Below are 25,939 nucleotides of genomic sequence, written 5' to 3'. Positions count from 1 at the left end.
GCATGCGCGAGAGGTAACCGCGCCCTCGCTGCCTGATGGCCCCCGGCCGGCGAGGGGGCGGGACCGCGCAACTGCGCCCGCGCGCGGAGACACGTAGGCGGAAGTGGCGCGCGGGCGCCGGCGATGCGAGCACCTTGCGAGGAGGCGGCGACCGCTGTGGAAAGTGCAGGAGTAGGCGGAGAGGAGAAGAAGGAGGTGATGGCGACGGACCTGGGGAGGGGGAGACGCTCTGTCTGGCTGGCGCCACTCGGGCTGGGCTCACCCTTTTAGGTGACATACCGGCTCTGAAGTGGACGTGTCCCCCCGGCCCTTCGCCGTGTTTGGGACCCAGACCTCCCTCTCCCCAGAGAATCTTGACACAGTTTATTTTCGGTCGGGATGGAGGGCACGGGTGACTTCCTTTTATAAAGAACGGAAACCTGCCGGCACGGTTTCTAGGGAGGAGTATCTGCTCCTCCTCGCCCCCTGTCCGCCCTGCGGCTGGCTAGAACTCTCTCACGTCCCCGTCTGTGGACTCTGAGACATGAGGCCACTTCCAGGAGGGCCTTTTAGGCTTATGGTAAGGGGCCTCCGGAGAACTGTCAGTCGCCTGGGTTCCCAAGGCTGCGTCTTAGTTAAGAGCTATTTCCGGGTTCTGTGTTAGATAGGGTACTTAGGGTACTCTGCTGTCCACTTAATTTGTAGTGCAAGGTGATTGTTCTTGCCAGGTTATTAAATTTATGTGATAAACTTTCACTAGAAGTTATGCAGATTCTCCAGTCTTTGCAGCTTAATTTTCTCCACCTTGTTTTTCTTTTAAAGAATTACTGAAAGAAGGTGGAATGCTTTGGTGTGCTAACGGAGAGTTTTTTAGTGTTGGGTATATGCGTTTCTTCTATGGTAGGACCTCAGATGTTGAGAATTGGTTTTTGGATTAACGCTTTCCCAAGTGAATTGGGATAGTTTGGGACGTGGAAGAGAGAGATACAGCAGCATTTGAAAATAATTTAGATAAGTGTTATTTGTACTTAATTTCTAAATATACGTCAAATCCTAAGTTTAGATTTATCCCTTGGAAAAAGTAGAGTAAGCATCAAAAATTAGCGCACTGTTTCTTGAACTTTGTGTAATCTGAAGTGTGCACAAAGAAATGAGACAGTATTTTTTTTCGTTTTATAATCATAACCCCATAGGTCACTCAATTACTATTTAGAGTCCACTTAATTTATATATAGTGGCAAGATTATTTTATTTGTAACATTGAGTGTGACAAAATACAGAATCAAGTTTGTTCTGGTTATTTACACTGTAATGACATAATTTCCTCATATTCTACCCTTTTCTATGGGAGACGTTTCTTCTAAGGGTTGGAAAAAACTAGATTAAGACATTAACTGAAATAATTTTGACTTAAGTAGGTCATTGTAAATCAGTGTTATCACCAGTTATTTATAATTTTTAAATATCAGTATGCTCTAGAAATGCTACCTTTTTATTCCGTTTTAACAGTTTTTTGTACCCCCAATAACATAACATATCTGTGTTGACTTCAGGAAGAGGCCTTAGGCAGTGACTCACACCTGTGGGTTTTTTGTTCTTAGTTTCAAGGGTTACTGTGAATTTCTAAAGCAAAGCAAAATGTTGATCATTTAATTTGAAAACAGTTTTTATGCTTGATTTTATTTTTCCTGCACCAGAAGGACATTGGCCTAGTTTCTTTAGATGGTGATTAATATCCATCATTAATGTCTGAAATGGAAGGCGTATGGCAAACATTAAGGATCACAGTTACTGGGTATCAGAGGTTACAGTATCTTCATCAGTCACATGATCTGACCAGTGATGTTCTGATTAATAAAAGTGCTTTCTAAATGCAAGGCCTCACAGGGCAGATTTTCTGGTGCTGGTACCTCAAGTAAGCAAAGGAAGTGAATGTATTTCCATGTTCATTTCAGATGCTTTGTGGGAAATTTCAGTGGAGATGTCAGTATTTTGGCACAGATGTCCGAGAAGTGACAGTGCTGGAGGGATTTAACTCTACTTGTCTGGCACAGATCTGCGGCTCCTAAGATTGCCAATAGGTGTGTTAAAAGCAGCAAATTGTCGGAAAGGAGCAGGACTCTATTGACTAAATGGTGCTTACTAAAGTGCAATGGAGTCCTTCATTTCATATCTTACACTTTTGCTATGTGCGAAAATATAATGCAGATGGTATCGTCTCTTCCCTTAAAGGGTATTGTAAGTTTGTGAGAGAAGCAGACACAAAAACAAAAAGGCCGTTATGATTTAGGTATCTGTAAAAATATTTATAAAGTGCTATGAGAGTCCAGAGAATCAACCAGCTTGTAATTTATAGGACCTTAATCAGAGGTGCAGCATAATGAGCACTCATACTGAGTAGTGTGAAAGAGGGATCAGAAAGGGAAGAAGAGATTATAAACAGGCTAATCTAGTAATCTAGGCAAGAGAAAACAGCTGCTAATGGTAGAGTCAGAAACAGATTCTTGGTGCATTTGTGGATGTAGAGTCAACAGGAACCTTGGCAAAATATAGAATGTGAGGAAAAGGAAAGAGTCTAATAAATACCAGATTTTTGGCTTCATACCAGTAAGTGAGATTGGGAATATAGGAAGAGCAGGTTTGTTTGGAGGGGAACATAATGAGTTCCGCTCTGGACACTTAAAATGAGGTGCCAGTGGAACTCATGAGTAGAAATGCTTTCAAAAAAGCATTTGGAAATAGAGATCTGGATTCCAGAAGAGAAGTCTGGGTTGGAAATCCAGATTCATATTTCTAGCTGCACATCAAGGGTGAGGAATCTGTGTCAGCAGACCATATCATACTAGCAATAGTTCTAAAGAGTTGAATGACAGCTAACATTTGTGATCTGTCTTACTATATGCTAGGCACTTTTAAATTTATTTCATTTAGTCGTAACAAAAATTCTATCACATTTTTTTACCCCCCTTTTAAAGATGTACAACCTAAAGTTCAGAAAGGTTAAGTAATTTGCTCAAGGCTTTTCAGCTAATCAGTATCAAAGCTGGATCTTGAACTCAGATCTGTCAAAATCCAAAGCCTGGGGAAAGGCTTCTCATAATGGTAGCTGTAATTTTATTGAGTCAGTACAGTATGCCAGCCATTTTGCTAAGTTACAAACACCTCCAGCAGAAGATGGGTGTGGGAGAAATTTTTGATACTAATAAAAGCAGGAGACAGGTCTTCTAGAAGTTTTATTTATTCTCTCTGTGTAAATATATAAACATTATTTGCACATTTCCCCTAACCTCTGTTTTCTATACAATTTTTAGTTTTGCTCACAAAGTTTGCCAACACCACAGTACATTTGAAAAATTGTGTTCAAGTAGACAGTAAGTGATTGCAAGGTGGGGTTTTGAGGGCATCCAGGGGAAGGGCCCGTTTATTTGGTTCATCTGAGTGTTTGGGTGCAGAGTATGCCAGATATCAAGGATGCAGAGACAAGATTTGAGTCTTGCCTTTCCATTTCTCTTCTCTCCCAACTGAGGGAATTAGGGAGGGTATTCCAAAGGAAGGAACGCTAAAGCTTATTTCAAATGCTGACCTAGAGAAAAAAGACATCGGGCTGAAAGAACATCATGAACATAAGGCAAGGGTGTTTGAAAGTCCATGGTATATTTCAGGAATGAAATAACAGTTCCTTGTGGGCAGTTCAGGGCTTGATTGAAAGAGGTGGAGGGAGGGAGAAGCTTACGTGGGGCCAGATATATTTGAATGGTACTCTGTATCCATGCCTACACACATGGAAAGTAGTTACTCAGGTTTTTGTTTCTTCTACATTCAAGATCATTTAAAGCATGGTTTATAAAGAAAGTCAAATCTCAAGGGTATCCTGCAAGATGACTTAAAAAGTCTTAACTCAGAGATGACTGATTGAAACAGTGTGGGAAGGAAGAACAATATATAAAGAAGAAGAAACAGGTAAAGGAAAAATACAGTAAAACTTTTTAAAATTATGCTTTTTCTATTTAGAAATTTGGCAGGTGCCCTGTAAAATAAATGTTATTTGATGCCTGAGTATTGTTAGTTACAAGTTGTATTCCGAACCTTGATCCCAATTTAAATTACTGAAGATGACCTATCTCTGTAATTAGCAAAGGAGAAGTGATCATGAACAAGTGACTCTAATTCTTGCCATTTTAAACCATCGTGACAGTTTCTTTTAAAGAGATTTCCAAATCTGTCAAAGTTATCCTTATCTATCCTCTTTCCTCAACTATTCTAAATTTTAGTTCCCATTGGATTGTGACAGACAGGGAGTTTTTTCTAGGAAGATAATTTTTTCATCATCAGGTTGTTCTTTAATTGTCATAATTCTTTATTCTCTCTTCAACCTCTACATGGAACTCATTCTTTGGTCTATATAAATCCAAAGGGAAATTGACAGTCATCTGTGGAGCCCTCATGATTTTTTTTTTTCACAGACTAACAAAAAATTATGTTTTCCAACTTTTTATAGTCCCAGAAGCGTCTTTATTTCTTTTTTATAAAACAGCTATATTGAGATATAATTGTTACACACAAAAAAAACTGCACGTTTAACATACACAATTTAATTAGTCTGGACACGTGCATATACCTGTAATACCATCACCATAACGATCAAGGTAATACACATTTGTCACCTCCAGAAGCTTCCATGTTTGCCCCTTTGTGTGTGTGTATGTGTGGTGAAGAATGTTCACCACGGTATCTGCCCTCTTAACAGATTTTTACGTGCACACCCCTGTGTTGTTCACTGTAGGCACTATGTCCTATAGCAGGTCTCTAGAACTTACTCATCTTATATAACTGTAACTTAATATTCATTGAACAACAACTCCCCAAAGACTTTTTAAATTAAAATGATTTTCTCCAAAGGAAGAAAACATTTTCTTTTAACCTAACCTAAGAAATGCTCTTGCTAAGGCATATTATTCCTTTCTGTTGTCTCTGATAAATCTAGCTTTTTAAAATAACGTAAAGTTGTTTGAGTTTACTTTTAAAACATCATTAACAAATACATTTACAGTTGACTTAGTACTTAAAGGAGCATCAGCTCTTTTCTGCAAAGACTAACTTTAATGTTAAGATGTCACTCATAAACTATCATGGGCTTTACAAATTATTTCCTTAATACATATAAAACCGTAATAAAAGCATATTTACTTCTTTGATGAAATAAACACTAAGTTAAAAAAAAAAAGAAATAAACACCAAGTTAGCTTTTGATTTTTGCTGTGGAAATGAGAATAGCATATATTTAGCGATGTATGGTCTTTATCAGGAGAAGATAAATTGGAGAGTAGACATTGTTTTTGGTTGCTTGGAAGCTTGTATAGAGGAATTAATATATTAATACCCAGAGAGAATGAGATTTACCTGTGTAATTTTTAAAGCGTGATGTGAAATATTTGGAGTATAGTATCTTATGATCCAAATGTTTTTGCTTTAATTCCTTATTTCCTTCTTTAGGACTTGCCTCAGCAAGCACAAGAAACACTGAACAAAGGAGAGGAAACCAACAAAGATAATTATAGAAGCACTGAATGCAGCAAAACAAGAACAATGGATCTCAAGTTCAACCACTCCAGGAAATATATTTCTATCACTGTCCCTCCCAAAACACAGACAATGTCACCACACATCAAGTCAATAGATGACATCGTAGTACTTGGCATAAATCTCAGCAGATTTAACAAACTTACTCAGTTTTTCATATGTGTTGCTGGAGTTTTTGTATTTTACCTAATTTATGGATATTTACAGGTAAAAAATAGTTACTTATTTACAAGATGCTAATTATAACAGTTGCGGTCAATATGGGCATTACTAATAGTTTTGTCCAAGATATTTTTCTTTATAGGATGCCACTTTATTCACATTTTTGAGTTTTTTAATATAGAAAAGGATTCTTAAAAGATAGTCTGCTACTTTTAGCAGGGATCAAAATTTCACAGTTAAATATTTCAGATGGGGGGAAGGGAGCAGAGACAAACTTAAAAAATTAAAATTATGAAAAAATTTGAAATATGTTAATTGCACCCATGTGTTTCTAAAAGAGAGTGATTCAAGTATTCAGTGGTATTTTGGAACATAATTCTCCAATAAAATTGAATGATAACACAAAAGCCATAATCTAGTCCATTGTTGATTCTTGGAGCTCAATAATAAAAGGTCATTTTTGCAAAGTATATGAGGATGCTTTATAGTGTTTCCAGGAGTTTCTGCTTAATCCTGTACTATCTGAATTGTTCTTTTTATGAAGCACCTGTTGTGTTCTCATTCTTTTTGGCTTCCTCTTCAAATCTAATTTTGTCAGAACCTTATTTTTCTGTGATTTTTGCCGGTGCAAAACATTTCTGACATTGCCACAAATTGTCTTCTGTTTGTATTATGTTATGGGATTGTCGTATTACCTTTGACTAGCAGCAAATTCCTGACCTTCTGGGGACATGGGCTTGATGGGTGAAGAGCCAGGCTAGTGTAAACAATGTTTGAATGGGGACTGCTATTCTTAATTGTCAGTTCATTAGTATTTTCAGCCATTACCAACTTTCCTTTTTTATGCAGCTTTCTAATGTGAGAAAACCTTTTATAATTCAAGAAATGGAAATGGATGTGTTTTGTTGAAACAGTTAATATTTCTGGTGTTGTTTAGTATTAATCAGTTAGAATGATCTTAAAAATTATTGTACTCTTTCCCATTGTCCTATAGAGGTGGAAGATAAAAGGAAGTATAAATGAAGAAAATGGTAGAATTGGCTATTCCTTAGCTTGTAAAAATGCCATGAGCAGTATTAGTGTAAAACAAAAACATTAATTAAAAATCTTAATATTTATAAAAACTAATTTCCCCACTAGAGGATGATACAAAAACTCAAGATATCACAATGAAGAATGATGAAAAACAGTAAATTTTATCAAATACAGGTTTCAGTTTCTTGTTGAGAAACATTTTTTTTTTTCTTTTTCAAAACACCATTGTTAAATAATTTGGGAGCAGAGTTAGCCATTGCAAAAAAGGAAAATGAATTAGAAATTTACAAATTTTATTATTCTTTTTCTGTTTGATTAATCAGAGATTTTAATTTATAACATGCAAAGCTTTTAAGATTAATAATTACTTTTGCTTTATGAAAACTGACATTGCTACTAACTCTTACATATAATAGCATATTAAAATAGTCCAAAGAAAATGCTTGGGGTTTTGTAATGAAGTTAGCTGTATAGATACAGTATAGTGAAATCTATCTGAATGCTAACATACTTAATAAAGCTATTTTCATATTTTATAATTCATATGCCAGAAAAATACTAAATATCTTTCAGACTTACTTGAACATGAAACCTAAATTTGGGGAATTACACAGTATCCTAAAAATGTACAAAATCTAGTTCAGAGTCTATGGTTGGGGGAGGGGAGTGATTAATCGATTAAGCCAGGTATTGGAATACCTCTTACTGACTTGTTAATGGCTTATTAACAACGTAGATATTACTTCATAAGATAACATGTTTCGACAAAGTAACCATTTCCTTTACAAGGAGAAATTTTATATAATCTGTGGCACAAATATTCCAAAAAATCACATTACTGGTTTGAACTGATTAAATTCCTATAGAAAAACAAGCCTGAGATAATAGACTTCTAATGAAATATATTTGTTTTACAGTAAATGAGTCCTTGACCCAACTATCTTGCCCATTGTTGGGGCAATTCTTAATTTTGGCAATCTTTTTTTTAAAAAAAGAAAAACCTAGGATAACATTGCTTCATAGTTATCCCTCCCTCCCTTTGCTTTTCTCACCTGAATATCTAGAGTCCTTTGGAATGGCCTTCTGAACTTCTCTAATTTTACCTCTGAGAAGCCTTGTGATTTGGGTGTTTATTTTGCTTTTTATTTTTTGTTGCTGGGGGTGAGGCTTGGGTTCTTTTTAAAATGTTGTGTTTATAGGAATTTATTGTGAGGAACTTGGTCTGCCCCAGAACTTAACAGTATTCATGTATCTTTTGACAGGAATTAATATTTTCAATGGAGGGTTTTAAGTCCTATGGCTGGTACCTTACTTTAGTACAGTTTGCATTTTACTCCATATTTGGCCTAATAGAACTTCAGCTTATTCAGGACAAAAGGAGAAGGTATGTGGTTTGTTTTTATTTTTTTGACAGTTAAGTTCATTAGTAGTAGTTAAATTTGTTTTGTTCTCTGGGAATATGGAGTATATCATACATGAAATATATACATTTGCAATTACTAAAACATATCTAATACCCAAGATTTTTTATCAGTATAACCAACTTACAAAAAAATATTAAATTTAGTTCAATTGTACACTGAAGAAAGTGGTCTCTCTTTTAGTGTAATGTTACCAGAAAAATGTAGTTTGGGCTCAACTTACAGTAAATGTATCTTGAAACAGGAGAAAGTATTCAGATGTACATACGTGTTTTTATAAATTGAACTGAAATGGCTACGATTACTGGAAAATTTACAGTGCTAAGAAAGAGCAAGTGGTGAATAGTCAATGCCACTTTTATAGTGGTTTTTAAAATGTACAGTTAATGTTTTGTGGGAGACATTCTATTTAACATTGTCTTCTTTATAATGTGCAGTCGCTGAGACTGCATGTTTAAACCTCAGAGAAATTTCATAGCATGCCTTTTCATTAGAATCAGAGGAGTTTGTTTGACATAACATTTTGCATTGACCATCTAGATTTGAGAAATATTGCGAAATATTTTTAATGGTATACAGAACAATATGCAGTAAAAACCTGATTATAAACAGGAGAAGGTTAGGAAATTGTAACTTCTTGGTAAATGTAAGTGTGGTTATCCTGTCATATGAGACTCTAAGATGTGAATATTTCATGTATACACTGGGCAGTTTAAATGCAGCAAGGAACTATAATACTGATAGCCTGTCTTCAATGATAGAAATGTTTAGTCTTTCAGTAAAAATAAATATTCACAGCTACTATTTTTCTTACAAAAAATGTTTTTGATCTTTGTCTGAAGGTAACTATAAAATTTTAAGTATTTAAGTCTATCATACCAGTATTCCTTCATAGTTCTAATTTTGCTTCTCAACCTCTCTTTATTGCCAATAAATTATTATAGCAGTGATAGTAAAAAAAAATGTTTGAATCTGAGGTTAGCGTCTGTATTATTTTCATATAGGTGCAGTACTCAGCCATATAGGTGATAAAATAGAAAGTAAATATATCTGTCAAGACTAATGTGTAAGAAAGCATAATGATTCATTACCAGTTGCAAACTGCTGGATGTCTATTTCCAAAGTAAAAGAATCTAATGCTATCTTTATAAAATGGAAAGTGACACAAAGATACACCTCCTTTAAAAAAGATACACCTCCGGGGTGCCTTGGTGCCTGAGTCAGTTAAGCGTCCGACTCTTGATCTCGGCTCAGATCTTGATCTCAGGGTCCTGAGTTCAAGCCCCACATTGGGTTCCACACTGGGCATGGAGCCTATTTAGAAAAAAAAGATAGACCTCTCTCTCATCTACCCAAATGAAATAGGGACTGAGCCTCCAGCCATGTTTATCCCAACCCTTAAACCAAATGACTATAACACTTTTAAAGATAAAATAATTTGTGTTTGATTTAAACATAAATGAAGGCATATAGAAGAATTTACAGACGTATAATAAATATAATTATGAATTAAAACCTTTTGACTTCCAAGGCACATTAAAAACATTTTTAGAAGAAGCCTTTAAAGGTATGTTACAATGAAAATATGCTCAATCACATATTTCTGAATTTATTTAAGTGGTGCTGCTCTTCAGACCTTTAGGTAGCCAAACTCTTTGCTTCGTTTTTTTTTTTCTTTTTTTTTCTTTCTTCTATATTTATATGAATACTACATACTTGAAAGAGTAGAGGAGTCAGAAAACATGTATTTGAGTCTTGGCATGGCCTCTAATTAGCTCTCTTAAGAAGACCTCAAGGGAGTTGCTTCAATTCTCTGACATTTGAGGATCAAATGTGGTAATGTGCGGGGAGGATATTGTAAGCTGTAACACCCTAAATACACTACTTGTTATTTTTCATCAAAGTTACCTTGTAACTTTATTATTACTTTGCATGAGGTTTTAATAAGGGAGATCTGTCAAATTGGTTTGGAAGGGGCCACTGAAAGTCACAGTCCACCCCCCACCCCCCCACCGCCGCCTAAAGAAGTGAGAAATTGGGATATTAAATAAAACAGCCACAGCGGCACCCAGGAGGAAGATGATGAATCTAACCTCCTGGTCTCACCAGTGGGCAAACACACCTCGAGGAGGGCTGGGGTTTTCGTGAGTCTGTACGGCAAGTAGCGCTCAGAGTTGTGACCCTCTGAATACAGGCCTCCTGAGTTTTAGGCTGCTTTTCTACCTATGTTATGTTACTTCTGTAATCACCATCCTTGTGATTTTTTCTGACTCGAGGCAGAAAAAAAATTATTTTCTGGCCACTATTTGCAATTTATGTCTGAGGAAATTTGACCACTGTGACTTCTGTCATTACTTGGAGTAGTGCTGTCCTTCCCTGATGATACCTCACTGAGGATTAAACCCCACAGACAGCATACAAATCAGTGTCTGTGTACGCTGATGCATACGTGCATGCCGAGCTACTTCCACGTGGACTTTAAATGTTGACTACTGTATTAGTAGTTAAGTAGGAAAGGCCTCGAAATTGAAATATAAGTGGAAAAGATAGATTTTAATTGACTTTTCCAGTAAATTATTTTGCCTTATATCTAGCCAAATAAAAAATGTGGAGGAATTTTGTTGTCTTGATTTAAATGGAACATAAATCCCCAAATGGAAGCTACTTCTAAGTATGCAGCATAATCTGATTTTGTGAATAGTACTTCATGTGTTAGTCACACCAGTGTACAAGATTATTTTAGACCATTAAATATCTAGTCAAAGTGAGCATATGCTCGCAATAATAGCATAAAATTCTGAAGATGCCAAATTAAAAACCCATTTAGGAAATTCAGATAGAACCCAAAGTAGTGATTTGGGATCCCGAGGAGAGAATCAGATTCTTCATCTTGAAGTTGATTATTGTAACATCTTATGGAATACAGAGTTAGAGTGGACATTGTGGTAATAAAAATCATGTTTAGAGTTTTAAGTCACCACTCCAGAATATCTGGAGATACTCTGCTCAGGTTATTTTAGCAGAAGGGCTGAATATATTTTTCCTAATGCTAGATGGGAACATTAGGAAACAGAACAACAATTTAGAAGTTGAAAATTAGTTAGGGGCTGTTTACCGTTGTGGAGGTCAATATTGTTTAAAACTCAACTCTTTTTTTCTAAATTTAGTCGAGATAGTTTATATATATATATATATATATATATATATATATATATATGGAACGGCTGTTAAAAAAACCTCTTACCAACATTTTTTTTTTTTTTAATACCATCAGGGCGAATCTGTGTAACTCTGGTACACCATTTTTTTCACACAGTTCGAGTTCTCACTTGTGATTGATTAAATAAGGGTAAATTGTTGTTTTTACCAACATTGTTTTATACAAGTGAAGTGTGATAACTTTTAAAAATACTGCTATTTCACCAATATTGCTAGAAATATTCAACAGAAATTAGACATTTACACATTGTCAACACATTATCTTACAGTAGTATGAATTGGGTCCCGAAATGAAGATTTTAAAAATTGTCTTTTACAGAATACCAGGAAAAACCTACATGATAATAGCTTTTCTAACTGTGGGTACTATGGGGTTATCAAATACTTCCTTGGGCTACCTGAATTATCCTACCCAAGTCATCTTCAAGTGCTGCAAATTGATTCCTGTTATGCTAGGAGGAGTTTTTATTCAAGGTATAGTAATGATATATTTTCATACTGTTTGAAACTAATAGGATATGTTATGGCATCTAGCATTAGGAAAAACATTAAACTCCAATTAATATTTTCAATGAACATTCTCGATATTGGAACAATTCTGAGTGACATCTTATAAAAATAAGGTATTATAGGGGCGCCTGGGTGGCTCAGTCATTAGGCATTTGCCTTCAGCTTGGGTCATGGTCCCGGGGTCCTGGGATCGAGCCCCGCATGGGGCTCCCTGCTCCGCGGGAAGCCTGCTTCTCCCTCTCCCACTCCCCCCGGCTTGTGTTCCCTCTCTCTCTGTCAAAAAATAAATAAATCTTTAAAAAAAAATAAGGTATTATAAAAACACTGATACTTCTGTGATATCTCCTAGTATTCGAAATCAGTAATTCAGACTCAAGAAAAATAAAAATAGTATTTTGTTTTATTATTTTTTTTTCTTTTAATCTGGAATCTACCACATTTCCAGAAATACTACATTCAAGTATTGAAGGCATAACTCAGAAATACCTGGAAACTCCCTTTTTTCAATTCTTTCTCTCTCCTGCTCCTCAGGGCACCTCCCTCTACCTCCATTATACAAATGGACAATTCTCTCAACAAAGTAAGCTTAACCTGAGCATAACTACTTTTTTACCAACTCTGCGGGCTTATTGGCTTCCTAGAGCCCCAACTAAGTTACAAGCTATGTGGAAATAGGAGTAAAGAGGAAACTAATAGCAAGTAGAACAAGTTTTTGTTGTTCATGTCACTGTCATGAGAAATACTTGTTTTGATAATCAAGGGCCCCTGTACCACTAAAGTTCTTAAACAGCCTAACTTCATTTTTTTTACATTGGATGCCTTCCCACAGAGGCCCTCTGTAATGAACGTGTCTGTTGGCTATATCACATATAATATCAGGGTAGCTGTTCTTGCAGGAAAAAGCATTGACACCAATCCTTATTAAAAACCACATGCATGTATAATATTTCCTTAGTGATCCTTATGAAAAAGTTATACTACATAATTTTTAAATAAAATTTAAATAATGTGGATATACCATAACAGGTTAATTCTCACCAACCTAGAACTTATCTGATTATGGTCATTGTAAACTTAAACAGTTATATAACCTGAATAATTGCTCTGGTTACTTTTAAATGTATAAGCTAGAAGAAAATTCATACCTTCTATTATATATGAAGTAAAGGAGGCACTCATGTCCACAAACTTTAAATGTTCATATTTACTCACTACCATAACATATAAAGTAGGATCTCATATCTGACTTATGAGGACATGTTGGTGCTCATTGGTCATTTAATTCTCAGAAGCCCTTCTGTGACTATCTCAGGCGTTGATCTAAACATTCTTCATATATTTTTACTTTGGATATAAAAAGCAGATCCTGCTCTACTTGGTTAGACACATAGATCTAAAACTGTGCCAAGTGGGCATTTGCATAATGAGGTTGGCTTACATTTATTTTACACAGGGAAGCGTTACAACATTGCAGATGTGTCAGCTGCAGTGTGTATGAGCCTTGGTCTGATATGGTTCACCCTGGCTGACAGCACGATTGCACCAAATTTCAACCTGACAGGTAAGGAAATTATTTGTACTCCTGGATTTTGCAGGCATTTTGGTTTAAGAGTAAGAACTTTTACAATTTCATAAGGATTTCAAATGATGGTGTGACATCTGTGATTTTCATATCTAACATAAAGCTTTCAGACTTTCCATGTAAGATACAGTAAAAATATTACAGTCCTGCAAGTGTAACAGTTATTTTTAGTGCTCTTGTATTTTGACCTAACAAGAGGCTGTTTGGCCAGTCAAAATCTTCTGTGATCGAGTACATGATAGAGCAATTTCTCATGGGCTGAGTTGGAAGTTTACACATGAGTTATAGAAGAATCACATTAGTAACTGTTTTTATTCTTATTTTTTTAAATTGAAATTGTACATTTACTTGTCATTGTTTTAGCTAAAGAGGGAAAGGTACGCTGTATGTTAATATTGAACTGTGTGCTCTAAGTATGGTTAGAACCTTAAAGTGCTTGAACTTTCCACCATGAAGTCACCTCATAGTGTGCCAGGTGGAATTTTATAAATAAAATTTAGATTTTTCACAGGCAGAATAGGTATTATAGTATATTTAGAACTAAATAGCATAAAGGTGTTAGAATATTGTTTTTATTCTAAAGACCTTGAAGAGAAATTATTATATATACAGTATTACCATTCTTATACTTTATTCATAAGCTTATTATCATCCCATCTCCTAGCCTGACAGAAACAGTATTTAAAATACCTAGGTATTGGGAGGGGCCTCTTTGTGGTGAGAGGAGGAGTAGGTACGGATGAAGATGGTGGCACCCAAGGCCACAAACTGCATCATGGAGGTCTCCTGTAGCCAGGCAGAAAGCAGCGAGAAGCCCAATGCTGAGGACATGACGTCCAGAGATTACTACTTTGATTCCTGTGCTCACTTCGGCATTCAGGAAGAGATATTGAAAGATGAGGTGCACACCCTCATGTACCAAAACTCTGTTTCACAACTGGCACCTCTTTAAGGACAAGGTGGTGCTGGATGTAGGCTCAGGCACAGGGATCCTCTAAGTTTGCTCCCAAGGCTGGAGCCCACAGTGTCTTTGGGATTGAGTGTTCCAGTATCTCTGATTATGTGGTGAAGATTGTCAAAGCCAACAAGTTAGACCACATGGTGACTGTCATCAAGGGGAAGGTGGAGGAAATAGCGCTTCGGTGGAGAAGGTGGACGTCATTATCAGTGAGTGAACGGGCCATTGCCTCTTTTATGGATCAGTGCTCAACGTGGTGCCCTATGCCCCAGACAAGTGGCTGGCACCTGATGGCCTAATCTTTCCAGACTGAGCCACGCTACACATGACAGCCATTGAAGACCGGCAATACAAAGACAAGAGCCACTGGTGGGAGAATGTATATGGCTTTGACATGTCTTGCATCAAAGGTGTGGCCATCAAGGAGCCCCTGGTAGATGTGGTGGACCCCACGCAGCTGGTCACCAAGGCCTGCCTCATAAAGGAGGTGGACATCTACACTGTCAAGATAGAAGACCTGACTTTCACCTCTCCCTTCTGCCTGCAAGTGAAGTGGAATGCCCTGTGGCTTACATCAACATCAAGTTCCCTCGCCACTGCAAGAGGATGGGCTTCACCAGCCCCGAGTCCCCATATGTATGCTGCAAGCAGGCAGTGTTCTATGTGGAAGACTACCTGACAGTGAAGACCAGTGAGGAGATCTTTGGCACCATTGGCATGCAGCCCAGTGCCAAGAATAATCATGACCTGGACTTCACCATTGACCTGGACTCCACGGGCCAGCTGTGTGAGCTTTCCACTGACTACTGATGGCACCCGATTTCTCCCACCCCAGCCGGACCAGGCCTGCACGGGCCCAGGGGCTGTAGCATTCTTAGGCAGTTTTGGGACTCTCCCTTCCTCCCTTTCCTCTCTCAGAGGGGGTTTTTAGGGTCTGGGCTGTGGAGATCGCACCGTGACTGTTTTTCATAACTTATGCTTTTATATGGTTGCATTTATACCAGTAAGTCCTCAGCGGAGGAAAATAAATAAAAAGGTGTTCAGAGGAAGTGTGAAAAAATGGGAAACAATTTTAATTATTCATGAGAAAAAAAGTGTTGCATAAAGAAGAAAATCATTTACATCAGCTTTGTTCTTTCTAAGAATCAAAATTTTTCTTATTGGCAATGAGTCAACCTTCTTTACTAACTTTGTTAACCAGGCTAAGTTAATGGATTTAAATGTAACCAGTACAGCCTCTTCGAGCAACCCTTTTAACAACCAAAAGATTCTGGTGGAACCTATTACATCTCTTTCAATTTTGATTGTTCAGAGTACAAGTGATCATTACTTCAATGAGTTTTACTCTGAGAAAGCTTATAGTTATAGATGTGTCCAACATGGCTTAGATTTTTCAGGAACATTTCATGTCAGCAACACTAAAAGGAAAACTATATATGAAAACTGAGATAATTGACTCTTTTACTTATGAAAAAGCAGTTGTAGAGAAGGCACAGGATTTGCAGTCAAAGAGATGGCTTCCAGTTCTGTTCAGATCACTTAAAATTATAACCATGGGTAAATTGTCAGACCCCTTTATGCTTCCCTTTTAAAACAGAGATAATGATGATAGCTTGCCTCACACAAGGGCAGTGGGAGGGTTGACTGAGGTGATGGAATAATGGATATGAAAGCGCATGCACGTGCTGGGGCGGGGGGACGATAATGATGGAATGAGGTGGTGTCAGTAGTCCTGCAACTTCTCGTGGTGATGTAGTGTCAACCCATTCTGACTCCCATGGAAATATTTGGTAAGAGAATTAGAACCTAATAATACTTCATCATTAAGAATAACTGATGAACAGTTACCACAGCCCCTGATCTGTGACAATTTATTATCTAAAGGAGATTAGATTCACTATTAAGATAGTTACTTAAGGTAGACATAAATAAAACTTTGAACGTATAAAGCGAATATATCAGAATTTACTTATTCAAATAAATGTCTGCCTTTAAATATTCCCCTCAGGGTGCAATTCAGGTATTTTCATGCCGTTGCCATTGTTCAGAACATTTTTGGAATGTCTTCGAATAGCCTGTTAGGAGCTAGGATATTGTATTCAGGGTCTTCAACAGCAGCTTGTCTTTTTGTTTTAAGGACAGATTTGGTATTTGAAATAAGTAAAAGAGCATTCAGAATCAAGTTTGGTGGATAAAAATGTATGATTAGGTAATACCACAAAGTTAGATGATCAGAAGGCAAATTGAAGAATAAGCATGAAAACTTGAAAGTTCTCAAGTGCACACACATGTACATGTATTTTTCTGCTCCCTGAGATTGCTTATACATTGTTAAAAAAATAATGCAAAAGGGAAACTTCCTTAAATCCCAGCAGACTCACAGACGTAACCAAGGCTGCCTTTTGTTCTTTCTGTAAAGCACCATGGCTAGTGACCAGTGTCCCAAACACTGGCAGTTAACAGCCTGCTTCTCAGGTAGACATGCTCATTTGCCTGAGTGTTGATTTCCAGGTTTGTTTATGCCAATTGTACCTGTTACTATAACCATGTAATAATATTACTTAAATTGTTCAAAAATAATTTGAAGAGAGACAGAATTGTTTCTGTTAAGTTAATTGAAACAATTTGGTTGACTAGTCAATAAAATCACCATTGAATTAAGTATGAAGGAAACAACTGTAAAAAGAGCAGGGTATCATACAAGTGTGAAAGGATTCTGCACCCCAACTATTTGAGAAGTTCCTGCATTTCCCATGTGCTTTTTAACAAAACAACTGGGAAAGCATTAACAATGTGTGTTACAAGTATGGTTTATACAGAAGAGAAAGTGCAGAATTTTAGTCAGGACACATACTCAGAGTAAATACCTTGGCAATTGCATGCATGTTTATGTGTTCTAAATGAAATGTTTTAATAATGTAGGTAACATCTTTTATGATTTCCCTCCTCGTCTGTTTTTTTCAATTAACCGACTAACCACCAGTCCTGACAGAGCTCCTAAGAATTTCTTCTATATTTGCTTAATACAGTGTTCCTTTCTAACATTTCATCTAATTTAAAAGCAGAACTATTAGTTGATCTAATAGGGAAACACAATAAGCTTGAGTATAGTTTATTAGTGTCGGTTACTTGTGTTTTTAACGTCATCACATATGTGCCCATTACAGCTGGTAGTCGATAAAAATTATCAATTTTTATTGAAACAATGTGATTTAAGATCTGCTTTTGTTTTTTAACCCAATTAAATCTCTGATAAATCTTGATTATCGTTCACCTATTTAAATAAGGAGGTTGTGTTTCTCTTACGCTTTCTTGAAGGTGTGATCCTTATTTCCCTGGCACTGTGTGCAGATGCTGTCATTGGAAATGTTCAAGAGAAAGCTATGAAACTGCATAATGCTTCTAATTCGGAAATGGTAAGGACTCCAGTGCTTCTTCACAGCAAACAGGCTCAAAAGCGGTGAGGTGCTAACTTTATGAAATAGTTACGATATTAAAGACTCGCATGGCATTTTTAAACTAGTTTGTCATCATCATTTTCGTAAAAGTAATACATTAAAACATTATGGGAACTAAAAAAGATACCACTACCCCTCTTAAGAGCTTATTGTATAGTATTTGATAAATTTTTTCCTTATTAAAAATAATAAATTTTTTTCCTTATTTATAGGGTTTTTTTTACATATTAAAAAGATCCTGTGTTACATCCCTTTTCTTCCCTTTTGTATTTGGTATTATTTTCCATTTAGAAGTTTGTAATTTTGATGTGGTTTATCTTTTCCTTCATGGGTTCTGGCTACCTATTATGATTGAAAAGGGCTTTCCCAACTTTTAAGAATTTTACCCATGCTGCCTACTCGTTTTATGATTGCCTTTTTTTGTTGTTTTTTTTTTTTATTTTTTTTTTAAGATTTTATTTATTTATTTGACAGAGACAGAGATAGCGAGAGCAGGAACACAAGCAGCAGGAGTGGGAGAGGGAGAAGCAGGCTTCTCCCCGAGGAGGGAGCCCGATGTGGGACTCGATCCCAGAACCCTGGGATCATGACCTGAGCCGAAGGCAGACGCTTAACGACTGAGCCACCCAGGCGCCCCTTATGATTGCCTTTTTAATTAAATCTTTTTTTTTTTAAGAGCAAGATGGAGGGTGGCAAAGGGAGAGAGGGAGAGAGAATTTTAAGCAGGCTCCACTCCCAGCACAGAGACCGACATGGGGCTCAGTCTCACAGCCCTGAGATCATGACCTGAGCCAAAATCAAGAGGCAGACATTCAATCGACTGAGCCACCCAGACAACCCTAATTAACTCTTTGATCCAACCAAAACTTTAAAAAATTTTCTTATCTATCCACTTGTCCCAGTATCATTTGTTGAAAAATCCACTTTTCCAGCCTTCTTTATCATATAATATTCTAATGTAGGATTCAGAATTGTGTTCTTTTGAATTTACTTCTGCACCAAAACCATATGATGACAGCAGCTTTATCATACGTTTACCATCTGTTAGAACTGGCCAGCAATATTCCTTTTGTTTTTCAGAATATTACTACCATTAGTTATTCTTGGATGTTCATATCTCCAAATAAACTAGAAAATTCCATTGTTAATTGTGATTGGTATGGAATTGAATTATAAGTTAATTTAGGGAGAATGGCATCTATATACTTGAGTCTTTCAGTCCAAGTCCATGATTTTCCTTTTATTCAAGTGGCTTTTTTTAAATGTCCCTTAGATTTTTTTAAGTTTTTTTCATATAAATCCAACATATTTCTTATTGAAGTTATTGTTAGGGGTTTCATCTTTTTGCTGTTGTTACTGCAAATAATGTCCTTTCTTTCCTTATATCTTTTACCTGGTTGGTATTTGTATATAGGAAAGTTATCATGTGTATGTTTACATTAATTTCATAGCTAACCCCTCGCTAGACAGAGAGAGCATACCACATTAAGGGTGTATGGGAATGGTCTTTCCTATTACTTTGTCAGCAGAGTGGGCATCTTTAAGGAGTCTTTAATCTTGGTCAGAAGTTTTTTTGATCATCATCACCACTCTTCCTAGATAAGGTAAAGATCAGATAATTAGGGAACTATAAGTTGCTAGAAAGTTACTATAATACAGTGGTTAAGAGCTTAGACAGACTCTGGGCTAAGATCGCCTCTTTTATATCCTAGCTTTACGAGTTCTCTTACTGGGGCAAAATGACTTACTATCTCTAAGTTTTAGTTTCTTTATCTGCAGATAGAGGAGTGATCATTAAGAGTGTCTAACTCATAGGCTGGTTGTGAGAAGTGGAATAATTCATGTAGAGCATTATTAGCACATGATTAGCATTATTAGTACCCGACACATCACAGGTGCACAAGTGTGATGATGCCCCTGCTGATTGTGCTTATGAGGAATATAAGGAACTGGGATAGAAAGATTGGTAGGAAAACTGGGAAATCAAGCAATAGATATGCCAATAGATATGCCCCTGCTTATTTTCATTATCTGTTAATATCTTTACAAACTTAACATTTGATGTTCTGATGTTTAATAAGTGGCTTTAAAGGGTTTTTTTGTTTTGTTTATGTGTGTTTTTGGAACCCCAAAATTCAAATGTGGTTTGAATCAGTAATCAAGCCAGGCAAAAAAATGAATATTATGTAACTGTATACATGGAAGGATCAGTACTGCTATGTTATGATGTACGTAAAATAAGCCATAAACTTATAAAGAGGATCAATCATCATCTCCAGAAAGCTAGGCCATATTGAAACAATGATGTCACTTAAAAATGGTGGTTCTTCAGATTTAATTGAGTAGATTAATTGAGCCATATATTGAAAATCCTTCATTTTCTGCTTTTGGTTTGATAGCATTTTTTTCCACTTTATTTTTATCTACCATAGGTTTTATATTCGTATTCAATCGGTTTTGTGTACATTTTATTGGGATTGACATGCACTAGTGGATTAGGCCCTGCAGTAACATTTTGTTCAAAGGTAAACACTAATCACATTTTTAAAAGTAAACATCTTCCATTAAATAGTTCCCTCTGTATTTCTTGTTCAAAAAGATTGTTTTTTATGTAATTTGATAACTCCTTTAGTATAATATATGCAGATCAGAAATTATTTCAAAAATGAAATGATTTATATTTAAATTTATTGTATCCTTGCTCTACTCTATAAGTTAATTTTTAAGCGATTCATAATGTAAAAGTTGGGGATTTTTAATTTAGTCATTGTTTTTCCATTAAATCAGAACTAAATAAGAATCTTTGCTTGACTGCGTTGTTGAATGGCTTATTATTGCTCAGGAAGTTGATTAAAATCTGTAGTTTTATTTCATTTGTAATACCTCAGGGTTTGTTTTGCATTTTCCTAACAGGTTTTTTTATATGTTGCAGAATCCAATTCAGACTTACGGTTATGCTTTCCTTTTTTCCCTCACTGGGTATTTTGGAATCTCCTTTGTTTTGGCTCTGATTAAAATTTTCGGTGCACTTCTTGCTGTAACAGGTAGGAATGATATACCTGCTTAGATTATGAAGTAAGCATTTAAATTTTCTCTGATGCTGCTTTTCAAAAGATACAGGCAGCATCTACTCTGCATTAAAAAGAAAATTGTTGTAGTTCATCAATTTATTTTTTGGCTTATGGTATTTCTTTAAAATTCTAAAGAAAATGATGTTTGCTCATAATTTTTTATTTGAAGGGTTAATCTTAAAATCAAATATATACATTTATCTAAATAGTAACTTTTAAATACATTAAAAGGACTTTTTATTAGAAAGTATGATGCGCTGAATACCCTTAGAGAAAAATCCTGCTTTTATATGCACTTCTAATTTATAACCGAAAACTCCTATTTTGATGCACTTAAAGTATGGCATGTATATTTTAAACAAAGCTTTTTGGACCTTTCATTTGTACACTTTCTAGGGCATTAGCCAGATTATCCTTTCTTTTCCCTAATAATTATCATGTACCTGCTTTATGCAGGAACTTTGCTTGGCACTTTAGAGGAATGGAAGTTGTATTGGTTTTGCTTTGAGGGAGTCAGGAAAACAGATGAGGGGCAACAGGTGAGGCCCAGTGAGGAGGACAGATAACTCCATGTGCTAACCTTGTATCATTTGCCCAGTGAATGGTCCAGATGACAAATGCTCTCAGCCTCTCCCATATGGAGAGAGCCCTGAGTGAAGCCCAGGATTGGAAACAGTGTGGCATTGTCATGAAGGGCACTGGATTGAGATGTCGGAGAAGGAGAGCCCAGTCGCAGCTCTGATGTTTAATGACACATCACCTGGAGAGTAACTCTCCCCTCTTCCCTGGGCTTCATTTCTCTCTTGTGAAGAGACTGGGTTGGACTTGACCATTTCTATCAGAGATACATAGGATTTACGTCATAATGCAAACATGCATTAGTCATTTACCTGATTTTAATATTTCATAGTTTTAGGGGAATACTTACTCTAATACTACAGAGTCAGTTAAGCAAAGGAATAAATACCTCTCTCTTTGTAAAAGTTTATTTGCTTTGTAACGTTTCTCTTTATTTGCTCACATAGGACTCCCCTTTTTACTTATTTATAACTTCCCTTTTTAAAGTTTACATTGCTAATGGTAAACAGAGGGCATGTAATTGTAGATCAGGCCATAGCCATAATCTGTCAAGTCATCTCACGCTACCAAGAAAGATTGCAAATTCATATATTTAGCTCAGGTTCCAGTTTTGCTCATAAGATAATAACTGTTTAAAAAGGTTTGATATTAATCAATATGTATTGATTAAACCCTGTGGTTGGTATAAAAAATGTGAGATGCTGTCCTTGTCTTAAAGGTGTAGACGGGTTTATTTCTGTCTCATGTAAAAGAAATTCAGCAGTAATAATAATAGCCAGCATGCATATCTGTTATTATGTACCAGGAGCCATTTTACATACATTATTCATTTTGATCTTGCAATAATCCCATAAAAAAGTAGGCACTGTTATTGTCCCATTTTACGAAGGGTAAACTGAGGCACAGGGAGGTGAGGTGACTTGCCCCGTGGTCAACCACCTAGTAAGTTGCAGAATCAGGACCAAGTGAGGCAGTCTGGATCCCGACCTGTGCTCTTAACCCACATGTTACACTGCCTCCTGAGCTGGAGTGGTGGCATCACACTCATTAGGAAACCAGACTCCTTCTGTCTTCTCTGCCATCTTCTTCCTCATTCCAGGCAGTGGGATGGGAGAAGATGAAGGACACATCTTTCTCTTTATGGAATCTTCCTAGAAAGTACACTTCCTAGAAACAGCACTTCTGCTCACTTTTCTTTGGCCCAAACCTCATCACATGACAACACCTAACCATAGGAAAGGCTGGAAGATATGCCCATAATAGGGGTCTGTTTACTAACACAGAAGGAAGTAGGGGTTAAAATAGGGGTCCGTTTACTAATACAGAAGGAAAAATAGATTTGGGGAATCAGGCTCTGACACATTTCCAAAACAGATTCTTCATTTGGAGTTCATTTATTTATACCTTGGATAGTAAGTGCCAGGAGCTGTCGAGTCCGGGGATATAGGATGAATAAGACAAGAAACTAAGTAAAGCTCACCATCTAGAGGAGGATAGCAACTGATAATGCAAAGTTGGACGGAAGGCTATGATGGAGACATATACCAAGGTCCTACCTCTACGTGGGTGGGACGGAGGAGGGTTTCAAACCTGACAGCAGACTTCAAGGTCGTACTTGAAAGACAGGTAAAAGTTAATACAGACATGTAAAGAAGACTGTAAAGATTATTCATGGTCTTACTCAGAGATGACCACGATAGGATATTAGCGTGTGCTTTAGCTTACTTCTTTTAAAGACTAACCCCTGCTCTACCTAATCCTACCTTCTTTGGGAAAGCCTATTTTTCCTGCCAGACTGAGTGTTTCTAAGGATGACCTGCCTCCCTAGTGTCATAGCCTTTATCAAGTACTCATTACAGTTGTACTTTAACATTTAACTATATGGTTTAATATCTGTACCCCTCCTAGACTGTAAATGTCATAGCAGCGGCAACAGTGACTTTCTGTTTGGTTTTCGCTTTCCATCGTTTTCTTGGCATGTCACGTAGATCTTGGCACATAGTAGGCTCTGTAAATATTTGTTGAAAACGATTTCCAAAATATTACCAAGATAGTAGGCACATTATAAACCAACCTTTTTTCTCCGTGCAGTGACAACAGGAAGAAAAGCCATGACCATTGTACTTTCATTTATGTTCTTTGCTAAACCATTCACGTTTCAGTAAGTACTTTTTAATTCAACAGGTTTCTCTACTTGTAGATGCCTGGTTTCACATTTCCTCCTAAGCAGCCTTAATTTATTTATAAAAAATCAGTTTCATCTGGAGCCCTAGTTTATTGGTATGTCTTCTGCTATTTATTTTGAAGAAATCATATTGTACACTTAAATTGCCTAACCAGAGTCCCAATGCAATTATGATCCCATTTCCAATATAAATGAACATGAGTGATGTCTTGAGATTAAAGGATTCCACCTTGCCTTGAAACATACACACATACATATGAAACCGTATATATGGTTTTTAAAGTTGTTATTTGTCCCCCTCTCCCACAAAGGATTTGAGGTAGAGAATTATGCTGTAAGTTTATTTAGTATATGGCTTCTTGTAAAGCAGTTAACTGTTTTCTCGACTGTCTAGTATGCATTTGAAATCAGTATCATTTAAATTTATGCTGCTTAGTGATTGAGAAGATTCAAACTTAGAAATTATCAATGTGTAAGCTTAAAGATAACCACAAGGTACATTTCAGTCAGTGTATTGTTTTCTATAAATTAGTTTCTCTTTCCCCATATGCTAGGTATATATTACAGCAATCTATGCCAGTTCCCCAGCTTTGTCAGGATGTGCCCCTTTTTATCTCATTATGTGCTACCCAACTGGGATAAACAGTTGGACTGCCAGATTGAATTCCCAAGATGGCCATTGGCAGAACGTACTCAGTGCTTTAAGTACATTCTTAGACTGTTGATTAGGACGTGGACTTGAATTTGCTGTTATCATCAAAGTTCAAATGAACTACATTTAGTATTTTATAAAGTCTCTCTGAATATACTTAATATAAATGAGATGGAATTCTATCTAATCTGATCTAAAAATACTATTTTTTATTTTAATGCTATTGTAGGCCTCCAATAGCAAAATTTTATTGCAGAATTATTGTGAACTTATCACCAAGCTCTGTGGTTAACAATAAATTGTTACCTTGATATTAATATTTTTTTCCTTCTTTCTCCTCTTAGGTACGTGTGGTCTGGTTTGTTAGTTGTCCTTGGTATATTTCTCAATGTTTACAGCAAAAATATGGATAAAATAAGACTACCATCACTATATGATCTGATAAACAAAACAGTGGAAATGAGAAAGTCAAGGACGTTGGCACAAACTGTATAGGCAGTGATTCATCCTGCTTAACATAGAATTCTAAGGGAACAGTCATCAAATAATTAATTTTCCAAAGGGATTATTATAAAAACCAAAGGAGCTGAAAGGCATGCTCTCCATTTGTGGATGGGTCACCTATGAAGTCAGCCTCTTCCGCAGATCACTTGTTTAACTTCTGAAGCCATTAGGAGAGCCACATCTGCCACACCTTAGAGTACACGGTCAGTAAAGGACTAATTCTTAGCAGTCTGTTGAGAATTTCACTGGAAAATGGACCATGTTGCAAAACTAATTGGATATCATTATGCCTTTTCAAAGAAATTGATACAATAATATCAATTAATCAATTGTTTGGTCTTCATTCATTTTGGTGGTGTTATTTAAATGATTCTCTGTTATAAGAGTGAACATATGATTTAAAGTCTAGAAAGAATAACTTCATTATAAATAAAAATTATTCTGTGATTTTTTTAATAAATGCGTTGTTAGAATTTTGTTACGAAGAGGGAAGTGAAGGTTGCAGTAAGGCTTTACATAAACTTCAAACCTTAGGCTTTTCTCTGATCATTTAAAAGTATTCTTTAGAGAAAACATGCCTTAAGTTTTCTGTGGACTATAGACAGTATAACAGAAGGAGTCATCACCCTGCGTCCTGTAAGTATGTATCACAAGAAAAACTTGCTACCATCCATCAAAGAAGTGCTACAAGATTTAATGATTTGGATTTTTTAAATAAAGGGAAAATAATTCATGTCTTAAATTAAAATAATAAAATTATCATAGTTTTTCTCATAAAACAAATTTAATTTGACAGCTTGAAGATTAAATAGGGTAAATGTAAGAAACACAAGTGGATTTATACCTATGTTGTTCACACAGTTTTGATTCGAAACTCATAAAACTTAGCCCTTACGTTTTTAGCAGTGAGTTTTGGAATTGCTTCCAGTGTATTAAAAAAATTCTATCTTCATTTTCAGTGTAAGTAATGCTAGTTAAAACAGCTTAGTTTCTGCGTTGTTGGTGATACCACTTATATTTTGTGAGTTATTTAATATACTTGGA

The 25,939-nt window shown here is 36.2% G+C and overlaps 1 protein-coding gene and 1 pseudogene across 8 annotated transcripts; both read left to right on the top strand.

The window, feature by feature from the left end:
* Nucleotides 1-82: 82 nt before the first annotated feature.
* SLC35B3 (solute carrier family 35 member B3) lies at nucleotides 83-25,220 on the top strand. 8 transcript variants are annotated; one of them, XM_078055689.1, is made up of 12 exons: nucleotides 102-270; nucleotides 1,935-2,060; nucleotides 3,804-3,939; nucleotides 5,473-5,766; nucleotides 8,019-8,140; nucleotides 11,716-11,870; nucleotides 13,360-13,467; nucleotides 17,765-17,862; nucleotides 20,337-20,429; nucleotides 20,837-20,948; nucleotides 23,646-23,715; nucleotides 24,736-25,220. In XM_078055689.1, exons 4-12 carry the CDS (start codon nucleotides 5,566-5,568, stop codon nucleotides 24,884-24,886), a joined length of 1,110 nt encoding a protein of 369 aa, XP_077911815.1. In that variant the 5' UTR covers nucleotides 102-270; nucleotides 1,935-2,060; nucleotides 3,804-3,939; nucleotides 5,473-5,565; the 3' UTR covers nucleotides 24,887-25,220. The 8 variants fall into 8 exon arrangements, with proteins under 8 accessions (XP_035967864.1, XP_035967860.1, XP_035967862.1 ...); XM_078055688.1 differs by having other exon boundaries at nucleotides 102-559; XM_036111971.2 differs by lacking the exon at nucleotides 1,935-2,060 and having other exon boundaries at nucleotides 83-195.
* Nucleotides 14,216-15,713, top strand: LOC118548166 (protein arginine N-methyltransferase 1 pseudogene; annotated as a pseudogene).
* Nucleotides 25,221-25,939: the final 719 nt, after the last annotated feature.

This window comes from Halichoerus grypus, chromosome 9 (genome assembly GCF_964656455.1).
Source record: "Halichoerus grypus chromosome 9, mHalGry1.hap1.1, whole genome shotgun sequence".
Classification (NCBI taxonomy): Eukaryota; Metazoa; Chordata; class Mammalia; order Carnivora; family Phocidae; genus Halichoerus; species Halichoerus grypus.
This window is presented reverse-complemented; position numbering and strand designations above follow the sequence as displayed.